Here is a 12,120-nt window from a genome sequence, read left to right as displayed (position 1 = left end):
GTGATGAGGAGGAATCGGCTTCCTGTGCTTCCTCAAGAAGGTCAGTGAAAAGGGGTAGAGGTTCCCCATCTTCCTTTATTGGGCGCCCCTCAAAGGCTTCAAAGACCCCCAGGGAGTCTGATGGCCGGGGTTCAGGAGGTTCCCCCCACCACAGTGGGTCGGGCAAGGCAGAACTGATTTCGCCTCCTAAGGGTGAGAAGACAGACCCAGCCTTGAAAAGACCCTCATCACACTCTTCAGAGGAGTTCCAAGTCCTCTACGACGAAGACTTCGTCGACGGTAGCTCCGTCGATGACGAAAATGAAGCCCAAGATCCAATTGGTCGAAGAAGGGCTCGACGACTGCAGCGTCGACGGGAAGTATGCCGACTACATCGTCGACGAAGATGAAGTCGTCGTTGACTAAAAACATAATAGTCGACGGCGGTGTCGACGACAGCAATGTTGACGACTACGTCGACGGCGGTGTCGACGACGGTCATGTCGTAGACTAGTGCTTCGTCGACAACAATTTCTACATCGACGGCGGGCTCGTCGTCGGTGGCGTCAACGACGACATCTGCTATTCCTATCTCGTCGACTAGGATTTCTCCGGCGTCGACCGACCAACCAACAATACTGGCTGCGGAGAGAAGGGTAACAATTTCTCTCACAAGGATCACACCTGAAATGACATCCCCCAAGGAGGGTGACCTCTTTACCTCCCACTATGTTGCTAGACCAGGAGGACTCTGAGGGAGACGGTCAGGATGCTTTTGAGTATGCGAATAGCCCATCTCAGCTTCTCATCAAAAGTCAAGAGACTGACTCAGAGGAGGCGTATGAACAAGGTGGAGGTGACTACCCACAGACAGATCACTCAAGGGACTATGTACCACAGGACATGGTTTCAGTCCCGACGTCATTCCTGCATGACTTACACAAAATGCTGCAAGACTAAAAGTCGACACAAAATGCTGCACGACTACAAGTCGAAAGCCGAGCGACCAGCTCCGAGAAGGTCTACTCCGTCGACACCAGTACAAGACCACTTCGGTTGTCCCTCCTGTACACCCGGTACAGACTCCTCCTCAACCACAGCGGCCTGTGCCCCAAGCTGTGTCGGGAACAGCCGATCCGGATGGGGATCATGATAATGATACGGATGTGTTGTCCGGTGATAATCAGGACTCAGATCAGGAAGGGGATGAATACAATGACTACATCATCCCGGATCAAGCTTCACCTCACCAAGAATTAGGTGATTCTCCTCCTGCTGACATCGGCAGCTTTCACCAACTGATGGAGCGTGCAGGCAGCCGATTTAAATTGGTGTTGCCTGCTCAAACCACAGACTGTTTCTTGTACGATTTTAAAGAAACTCACCGCAAAACTACGAGGTCCATTCCGATTGTGGAACATCTATGGGAGGAAGGCTTGAAGACCATGAAAAACCCAGCGACGGTGGTCCCTGTGCTACCGCGCATTGACAAGTATAAAGCGCCAGAGGATGGACCGGCAGCGCTGACAGGTCATCCTAAGCGGGACTCTGTTATCTCACAGGCAGCGCAAAGGAAATCACGGAACCCTTCTGCTCCCTTGACAGCCCCTCCTGACAAGGATGGACGACGACTGGATAACACAGGCAAGAGATTTTCCTCCACTGCTAGCCTTCTGGTTCGCGCCGCCAATGCTTTGGCAATATTGGGACGATATGATCGCCAGTTATGGTGCGATATAGCTCCCTATTTGGAACAACTTCCACCAGAATCAGGGCTATAAGCAAAGAAAACCTTGCAAGAAGGTGAAGCGGTCTCCATGGAGATAATAGACTGTGCCATAGACATTGCCACAACGTCCTTTAGGGCTTTGGCAGGAGCGGCAGTGTTGAGACGCCAAGGGTGGCTAAAGGCGACTTGGTTTAGGCCAGAAATCCAAAACAAGGTCCTTGATCTACCTTTTGGCGGCGAGGCACTCTTCGGCAAATTGATTGACGATACGCTTCAGGAGATCAAAAAAGACACGGAGACAGCTAGGTCACTGGGTACACTCCAGTACCGCAAAACTCCTTTTAGAGGTGCAAGAGGCAGAGGAGGGACCTACAGAGGCGCATACCAACAGCGCTATTCTTCGACCAGCTCTGGATACTAGCCTAACTGCCAGTCATACCAACAGACTGGGTCAGTCCTCTGGTTACTCACGGCCTTACAACAAAGGCAAGCAAGCTGCCCGTGGACGGGACTCGTCCAAACGCCAATAGCGGCCTTCTGGCTCTGCCTACTGCTCCCTCCTCCAAGAGATCATCAGTTGGAGGCAGGGTGTCCAAATTCCTTCTGAATTGGTCCCAAATTACATCGGACCGTTGGGTGCTCAACATCATCAGACGAGGACATACTTTGGAGTTTACGGAAGTCCCTCCACCCAGGCCCCCGTCAGCCATCCCATCAAAACATCTACCTCTCCTACGGCTAGAAGTACAGCTAATGCTCCGCAAAGGAGCAATAGAGCCGGTCCCCTCCAATCAACAGGGCCACGGTTTCTATTCCAGGTTCTTCCTGGTGAGAAAAATGCAGGAGAAATGGCGCCCCATCCTGGACCTCAGGGAGCTAAATGCCTATCTCATCTCCTTGTCCTTCAGGATGGTATCCCTACAGGACGTTTTGAAGATGATCAACCCGGGGGATTTTATGGCCACATTCTATCCTCTATCCTCTATCTGGAGGATGCGTACTTCCATGTCCCGATTCACCCAGCACACAGAAGGTTCCTACGCTTCACAGTAGCCAAGAGCCATTTTCAGATCAGAGTTTTGCTGTTCGGCCTTCGCTCTGCTCCAAGGATTTTTACGAAGGTGCTGGCACCTGTAGCAGCCTTTCTGTGGGAACCACTTCCAGGTCTTCCCTTACCTGGACGATTGGTTACTAAAGGCCCCAACCAGAGCATTGGCGCAGGACGCGGTGCAGGCTTGCACCAATCTGTTTCAAAACCTAGGTCTCACCTTGAACGTGGAGAAATCCACGCTGCTGCCATCACGGACAGCACCGTTCCTGGGAGCGATGTTGGATTCGCAGCTCTCAAAGGCATTTCCTACTCGAGGATACAGAAACTGCAAAGATTAGCACGAGGCCTTCAAAGAAAAAAGTGTATTTCTGTACACAGCTACAAGTCTCTGCTGGGGGTGATGTCCTCATGTATTCCCCTGATCCCGCACTGCAGACTCTGGATGCGCCCCCTCCAGGAGCAACTGGACCTCCAGTGGCAGCAAGTGCACGGATCATTCGACGACAAAGTAATGGTCACTCGAGAGATGAAGGAGGCAGTGCTTTGGTGGTTGCATCAACAATTTATGCCAAGGTCTATCCTTCGCAAGCGTACCATCACCGCACATACTGACGACGGATGCGTCATTGGAGGGATGGGGAGCAGTGATGCAGGACCTGCAGGTCAGCGGCCATTGGTCTCCAAGCGACCAAAAGCTACACATCAACCTGTTGGAGCTTAGAGCGATCAGGCTAGCCCTTCAAGCCTTTCTTCCGCGTCTCCAGGGTTCACAAGTGCTAGTCCGGACGGACAACACCACGGCTATGCATTACGTGAACAAGGAAGGAGGAACGAGGTCACTCCTCTTGTCGCGAGAGGCTCAACAGATTCTGGAATGGACAATTCTTCATGGCATTTCTCTAAAGGCGGAGCACTTACCAGGAGTGCTAAACGAGGGCGCCGACGGGCTGAGCAGGCTCACCTCAGTCAGTCACGAGTGGGAGCTGAAGCAACAGGTTCTGGATCGGCTCTTTCAAACATGGGGCACGCCGGAAGTGGACCTTTTTGCGACGCCAACAAACAGAAAATGCCGAGCCTACGCCAGCAGGTTCCACCATCAAGGCTCATTGGGCAATGCCCTATCAATAGCCTGGACGGGAAGGTTTCTCTATGCGTTCCCACAGATTCCCCTGCTTCCTCGTCTCATCAGGAAAATGAGGACGGAACCATGCAAGCTAATCCTTATAGCCCCGGCATGGCCAAGACAATTCTGGTACACCGAGCTCCATCTGCTATCACTAGTACCTCCGATAACGCTGGAGGATGTTCCGGATCTCCTGACAATGTCCGAAGGACAAGTTTGGCATCCAGACCCAAGATTGTTGCACCTGACTGCATGGCTCCTGACCAGCGAGAATACATGAATGTTCCTCTTTCCAAAGAGGTAAAAGACATCCTCTCTCAGGCAAGGGCGCCGTCCACAAACAAAACATACAGACTGAAGTGGAAAAGGTTCTGTATTTGGTGTAAAAAAGAAAAGATTGATCCTTTCATGTCAAAACCTCATCGGCTCCTACCTTACCTGCTCTCGCTAGCTAAGTCTAATCTGTCCCATTCTACTATCAAGGTTCATTTAGCAGCGATTTCGAGATTCAGAAGATCTGATTCTGGTCCTTCGTTATGGTCTGCAAGAATTGTCAAACAATTCCTCAAGGGCTTGTTCAGGGTCTATCCGCCAGTGCGATCTCCACCAACATGGCATCTAAACTTAGTCCTGGCTCAACTAATGAAGGGACCTTTTGAGCCAATTCACTGCTCAGACCTTAAATACTTATCATGGAAGCTAGCTTTACTCTTGGCCCTCACATCGGCGAGTGGGGGGAGATGCAGACCTTAACTATCCAAGAACCGTTTTTGCAGTTCAAAAAGAACACTACCATCTTGCGGACGAACACACGGTTCAGTCCCAAGGTCCCCACTGACTTTCACCTAAATGAGCCTGTGATCCTAAAGACATTTTTTCCGAACCCAGTCACTCCAGCAGAAAAGACATTGCACACTCTGGATTTGCAACGCTGTCTCAAATTCTACATAGACCGAACCAAAGACTTTAGAAAATCTTCGCAATTGTTCATTGCCTTCGGCGGTCCAAACAAAGGTCTCCCTCTGTCCAAGCAGGGGATCTCAAGATGGATTTCGAGTGCCATTCTGCATTGCCACAAGATAGCAGGAAAACCTCTAGTGGGCAGGATCCGTGCTCACTCGAAGAGATCAGTGGCTTCTTCTACGGCCCTCTTTGCGGGGGTGCATATCAAAGACATCTGCAGGGCTGCTACCTGGAGCAGCGTGCACACGTTTACTAAGCATTATTGCTTAGAGTCATTACAGCAGGATGACGCGGCTGTGGGCCAGGCTGTCCTGAGAAACCTCTTCAAGTGATGGGTGAGCTTTCCTTACTATCCCACCTTCCATGGGTAACACATTTTGTAGTTTCTTGCTAATGTTATGATATACTTCTTTACAAAATGTGTTTATGGTGTTTACTGCTTGCTATTCTGATACAAAGCATGGGAATCTATGAAAGTTCCAATACTGGGGCAAGAAAACAAGTTACTTACCTGTAACTTTGGTTCCCCAGTATTGGTAACTTTCATAGATTCCCATGCGCCCACCCACCTCCCCGGGGAAAGCTCAGCCTTCAGCAACTATGGTGTAAGGCACACTACGGCTACGAAAATCTGAGGCTCTGAGGTTCCTTCAGGAAGGTTCTAAGGGTGAGGCTATTCTGATTGGCTGACGCCTACAGTTTGGTCTCTTTTACAAAAAGAGGCTGATATGTTACAAAAGGGAATGAGGCCTAGGCCTTTCCTTTCTCTTTTGTACCTACTACTATGATATTTTTTATTACTGAGACTCCCAGTCCGACGACAGGGAATGATACAAAGTATGGGAATCTATGAAAGTTACCAATACTGGGGAACCAAAGTTACAGGTAAGTAACTTGTTTTCTTCTTCAATGTCGTTGCCTGGAGCGTGACAGCTGTCAGTTTCTTCTCATGATGTGCTATTGAAACCATAGTTTATTTCCACCGTTTCTCCATGATATGTTGTCATATTGTCAACATTTTGCTTGTTTATGTATTTTGTTTTTATAAAGGCGTGAAGTTTCCAGTCATTGTTTGTTCGTGTATTTTTATCCTGGCTGGAGTTGATCGCATTCCTTCTCCCCTTTGTCCTTGGCCCTGTGTTTTGACACCGATCCCGAGTGGAGCAGACTTGCTGGATTCTGGTAACACAGACCGGGAGACCTTTAAATGCGGCTCGCTCTTGGCTTCATGTTTTTTCGCTGTGACCTGGCAGTGTCACTTCGCGTTTCCTGTGGGCATGGCCGGCTTCCTTCGGAAATCCAGCCCTGCCCTCTCCTTCCCAGCGCTATAGTACCGACAGACCAAGTTATTTATATGTGATGCATTTATCACCAAATGTTCCCGGTTTTACGTCGTTCAGTAGCGGGTGTAACAGTCACAAGTCGTTGTATTTGTTTAAGCGCGAATAAAGGGTCGGCAATGCAGATAACACTACCTCACTGAGGCACTGCGTGATTTGGTGGGGTGTAGTAAATGTCCTCTCCACTGTTCTTCTGTGGTGGGGGGTTCCCAAGCCTGAGTTATTTCACCCTGAGTTATTTCACCCTGCAGTTCAGGTGGAGCCGGCGGGGCTGGGCAGGCTGGCCTTTCATTCCACCGGCCGGTTCCCCCGTGGGCTGGAGCCAGAGGTCGGCTTGGAAAGTCCTGGCTCCAGCCGCGGCCTCTCTGTCCTCCAGTCCACACATAAATTGCAGCCTGAAGAAGGGAGAGAAAGAGGAATGGGAGACAAGGAACCGAGAGAGGGGGAAGCGAGGGAGGAGAGTAGGCGGGGGGGGGAGAACTGATGCACTGAAAGATGAAGGGGGGGGGCGGGGAGAGGGGGGGGTGAGATTTTTTCCCCACTTGCTTTGGTTCCACAGTAGGACCTGGGCAGAGCCATGCTTTTCTTACATGTAGATTTAAAAGCACCGAAACTAAGGCCGCTGTGTGAGGAAACAGATACATGTTTGCATCTTACTCGAATTGTTGAGTTCATTAATTACGGATAGCAGCGCCAGCCAATGTATGTTCACATGGCCTGGAGATGACAGGAACATCTATGCACAGGTGTGTTGCTGGGCACACAGCACAGTACGCAATGTCTGCCATGTGAGTGAGGCCCGGGCACACTGGGCAGAGGGCTGCGGCTGAAGAGCATTTCTGTGGGACTGAGTCCTGTGCACTCCAGACATGTTCGGACACCTGATCTACTGACCGCTTTACTTTTGGGAAGGGAGGTTAGGTTTATTTATCCCCACGGTTAGATGTGGGGTACTGTTACTGTCAGGGTCAGCACGTGGTGGTAGCAGTGTTAGCTCTACCCAGGGGTGATACTGATTCTAGGGATAAAGTGCTAGGGCTCAGGGCGTACTAGCCGTCAGAGTTGTCTTCGAGGGGCCACCCAGGGAACACAAACACCACTTTGCCCACTGCTGCGTCACTAGCAGTCACGAGCAACAGGCACGCTAGAATGTGGCTTCCTCTGGTGACGTCACCTGGGATGTTGATATTTGTCGTGACACCATTCATTGTGTACTCACAAAGCGCTGGGTTGGGGTGTGGGGTGAGTCAGTTATGGTTTAATTGGAGGCTTGGTGTTTATGTTGAATTGGACAATGCCTGGGACTTCACTTACCACAAACTGTTCTCCTCGTCCCTCTCTTTAACAACTGCTAAAATAAGAAAACAAATAGGGACGCCAAAATATTTATCTGTTGGGAATTAAGTCAGACCATTCAGGGGACAGGAGGTCAGCTGGAATGAGGAGCTATTGGCAATCTAAATGACAATGCCATTGACTTAAAAAAAAGAAATGTCATGAGCAATGCCAATAGCTCTACCTTTAATGATGCCGAGACCATTGCATTGTAAATGCTTGTTTCTGTCTTGTTACCCGATTCGAGCAACTGGTTGTCTCTCTGCTCCTTATGATTATACTGAGCCTTTTCTCTTTCCTGCTATTTTTCTATTTTGGCTGATTGTACGTCTGTGTTCACTTCCCTGCGTGGCATTTCACCTTTGTCCCCCTCCTCGACACTAAGTTTATCTATTAAACGATTCATGATTTAGGCACCATGGCCAATATTTCCAATTGTGGTCCACGATTTAGCCATCAGTTTTCCGAATGTCTCATATCTGTGTAAAGTTACAATATTTATAGTGAATGTTTGTGGTGTTCGTATAATGACCATTCCTGTCCTTTGCATATTAGGGTCGGTTGTCTGCAGCCGTGTATCAGATGGCATCTGCGCGGTCGCAATTTGATAGATGGCACACCGACCATGAAAATGCTCGGAGGATCTACGAGGTGAGTCCACTTCACAATGGAACTACTTGCATGAGGGGGTATTACGCTGAGGGCTTCAGTTTAAATCCCTCATCTGCATGTGTCTGTAGAGCTGAAATGTAGCACCTGCCACAATCTATAGTGGGCAACAAGAGGAGCAGCCAGTGATGACTTTTAGGGTATAATTCTTCAGCTTCACTGTGGATGGTGCAGGTGGCGGTTTAGCTAGGATGATACAGGAGGAAACGGGTTGGACTGGAATATTCACTGTAGCTCCAGGAAGACATAACCACTCATTGCATGAATAACTACCATATTGAAACTTAATGTGGATTTCCTACAAGGGATTTCAGCAAATATGCCATGGCTCATCCCCTCTTAAGACCAGTTTACATATAAAAGTACTGAGGCACGCATAAGTAGTCCATACAGTTGTGCTGATTCTAGCTACTCAAGTATACAAACTCAGTCCAGAATGTGTTTTTCTTCTTTCTATTATCCAGTCTTTTTGTGCACAACTAGCACAAATGGCAGCCGGCACGTTTTTCGTCCAACTGACTTTTTCAAGGCAAGCAGTAAAGGGGTGTCAATAAAAGCCAGAAGGTCAGAAAACTGGTCCCAATATGGTCTGACCTCTCAAACCTGTTCTTAATATGTGTAATGCGATCTGTTTTGTATTGCCAGCCAATTGCAAAGTAGGTGTAGTCTAGGATTCTCCTTCGATGTGGGACTTCAGAAGCTTGTATAGAATAGGCAAAAGTCACAGCTCTTCATTAGAAAGTGGTCCAGTCCGCTGCGTTTGTGGTAGAGCGGTTACAGGCCTTGATACGCCTTGTAACCCTCAAGGCATGGATAATAACGCGCTGTGGTCCCCATAATTCCCTTGTAAACACTATTTCAGCTGGAAATAAAAATGAGTTTAGTTTTTCAGGTTCCCAAGATTGTGCATGAGTGCACAATTGTGTGAAATACACACTTTACGATAATGAGAAAATCCGGTGTGGATTGTCCATGTTATAGGCACATTAAGAATTAATGCTTATTGCTAAACTAGAAAATCAGTAAGAATCGCTCAAATACAACACTTCTATAAAAATTGGTAAAACATAATTGTAGCTTACATAACCTACAAAATTAGTATTGAAGCCATATCTTTTTACTCGAGCAGGGATCTAAAGCTAGAAGTATTACATCTTGAGACTTTCACTTGGCAGAAAAAGTAAGATTGGAGGTCTACCACCATTGTTTACAATACCGCATGACTCCATAATCTCCAGCTAAAGAGGTTTCAAAGCTTCAGTAACCTAGTTTTCTCAGTTTTGAAATTCCCTTTCATCATGCTCCAATAGTTGTCCCTTTTAGTCAGTAGCCCTAACTTCCTGCCAGTCATTCAGGTCCGCCTACTGAGCAAAACAATAACTAATCACCAGGGGCTCAACAGCTGGATCAGAGACCAAGTTTTTCCATTGCCTGTTTCAATAGTAGAGCAAGCCTAGTTTGGGTAAAGGTGCTACTCCCAGTAAGGGAGTGGGCAGTGCCATGCTGATGGGAGACGTGTTGTAATTCTCAAATCTATCATTGCAGATTGGTAACAATGATTGCGTTGAGGTGGAGGAGATAGTACACAAATTATAGTCTCACCACAGCCACATCTGATTAAATGGAGGTTTCCTTGTGATGTGCTAGAAGTAGAGCATCATTTCATTATAGACATTGGAGACTCCTATCTTCAAGCTGCATTAACATAGAGCTGGACCTTCCTGTGCATCTGCGTCCTTTCCCTCACAATCCTTCAATTCTGTAATTGTGGGTCCTCGTTCTAACGTGTCACTCCAAATAAATTACTTATTGCCCTGACCCAACTCTACTTTGTGCTTTGAAGCTGTTCTGTCCCAACACTTACCTCGTGCCCCAAATATTAGAAACTTCTGTTGGCCCAAGAAACCATAAATAAGCCACTTTGGTAGACCCTAATCTGCTTAAATTCATGGTTCTGCCCAAAATAAAAAAAGTGGATGCAGAAGTTGCACACCATTCTCCCACCATGCACATTCTTTTTGTTTCACCATCCTGCTGGTGTCTTCCCAAGATGTTCAGTAAAGTTTCCAAATTCTGAACTTATGACTTAAAAGAATATTTTACCCTGACTCTGAAACGTCTGTGAAACTACACAGACATTCCAGCAAACATCCTCCCAATATCCACCCTCCTTTTTGCAACAAACTTTATGGCACTCCATGTTGCTGTCCAAACTAGAAAACTTCGACACAACTGTAGACCCCTTTCGCTCTGCCCTTCCATGGCACAAACTAATCCATGCTTATCAGCCCCCCTCCCTTGCGGTAATTGGCACAAACGTGTTTCATTCGAATTCTAAGGGTTTTTTGTGTGGCTTTTGATACTCTGGAATAAGTTTCTCGTGCTGTGCCTGCACTGTGGTCACTGCTAGTTCAGATTATTTGCCCAAGACAGAAGAATCTGATTCTTGTCAGCCAAAATATCTGACTGCGAATAAATATTGGCTGAGTTTCTAGTCGATTGCTAGTGAAAAATCAGTTCAGGTCTTTCCATAATGCTATTTACAACAAAGCACCTAAATGCGTATCCAATCTCATCAAGCTCAAAGCATTGAGGCCATCTGTTCAGATCTTCCACTTTTGGTGACTTCATTTTAGGATTCTGAAGCACTGCTCTCTGTAGTGCTTTCTCAACTTACTGGGAAAGTAAAAAGATGAGCTTTGCTGCTTGCTTCCATTTTTACCTCTTCATCCGTCTTTTATCTTGATTGTGATGCGTTGCCTCATGAATGTTCTTTAACTGTAACAGGAGTTGGCCTGCTTTTGATCCTTTGTGAGGGGACATTTGTTTATGCAAAACAGACAAAGTAGTGGTTGGACATTTGTGTCCCAACCCCTGAGGGGATCAAAAAGCCCTACTAATCTTACTAACATCTCTTCATTCTGTTGCTCTGGCTGTGTTTAGGTGTCTTCTCATAATCACAAGTGAGAATGGCAACAATGTGGATCATAATTGAGACTGATTTCATTTGGTTGTTTATAAGTACTGAATTTGAGTGATACTTTCAGATGCACAGGCATGAAATGGTGATTAGGAAATTTTCGAGATCAGTGGTTTCTTGGGTGCAATGATTTATTGTTTCTTACAGGCCTTAAGTTTGAGAATCATTCTGCAGTGGATGGCGATCACCGCTGGATCCTTCTGAGGAAGCACTGCCCCTCTCCAGTATTGTTTTTAGCAGCATCAATTTGTAATGGGAAGGTTTGGGTGAAGTCTGGGTGCTTATGTACGGGAGCGGTAGTGGCATATTCCTGTAAGATGTAAAAGGTTTAGCTATCCGAGGCAAAATAAATCTATTTTTAAATTGCAAAAGGGTCACAGTGCAAAAATAAAAAAAATTATAACTGACAAGTTCGCAAATCACAAATTAATTTTCTATGGAAGTGGCCAAGCTAGACATTCCCAAAATAACCCTAAAATGAAGAGTGCAAATGGGTTAAATTTGTGTCATAGTGGCAGACTTCGAAACAATTCTGTTTCCTGAATAACTCATTTTATGCCCTGAAGCAAACGACATCACCAATCACAGACTCCATTACTTTACAAAGTTGAGGTGACTGAAGGGTTTATTTAGGTGCTTAGCAACATTATATTGCTACTTTTCTCATTATAAGATTAATCCAGCCTTTCCCTAATGCCTGGGCTCCTGGCTCTGTCCACCTTTTCTGGCTTGTCTGGGTCCAGCGTTTTGGCCCCGAGTCTTATAGGTGAGGGAAAAGATTTCCTTTCATTTCCCCTACCTTCACAATCTGTGAAGTCCACCCAGAAGGTTCCTTCCCCATCTTAATTGACTTTCACTTATCTAACCCTAGGCTCTTCCTATGAATCATTAGAGTTTTGCAAAGCTAAGTCAGATGCAGCCACAACTATTTCTCTAGTCTGTGCCTTCATC

General features: G+C 47.0%; 1 protein-coding gene across 2 annotated transcripts in view; it reads left to right on the top strand.

The window, feature by feature from the left end:
• The window catches only part of LOC147703626 (zinc-binding protein A33-like), a 231,186-nt gene that overhangs the window by 86,430 nt on the left and 132,636 nt on the right, over positions 1-12,120 (top strand). For both annotated transcript variants that reach the window (XM_086931967.1, XM_086931966.1), the window contains exon 4: positions 8,076-8,171. In XM_086931967.1, coding sequence (XP_086788093.1) covers positions 8,076-8,171 — 96 coding nt within the window. The remainder of the gene's footprint in view (positions 1-8,075; positions 8,172-12,120) is intronic.

The sequence above is a fragment of the Lissotriton vulgaris genome, chromosome 7, assembly GCF_964263255.1.
Source record: "Lissotriton vulgaris chromosome 7, aLisVul1.2, whole genome shotgun sequence".
In the NCBI taxonomy this organism is placed as follows: domain Eukaryota; kingdom Metazoa; phylum Chordata; class Amphibia; order Caudata; family Salamandridae; genus Lissotriton; species Lissotriton vulgaris.
This window is presented reverse-complemented; position numbering and strand designations above follow the sequence as displayed.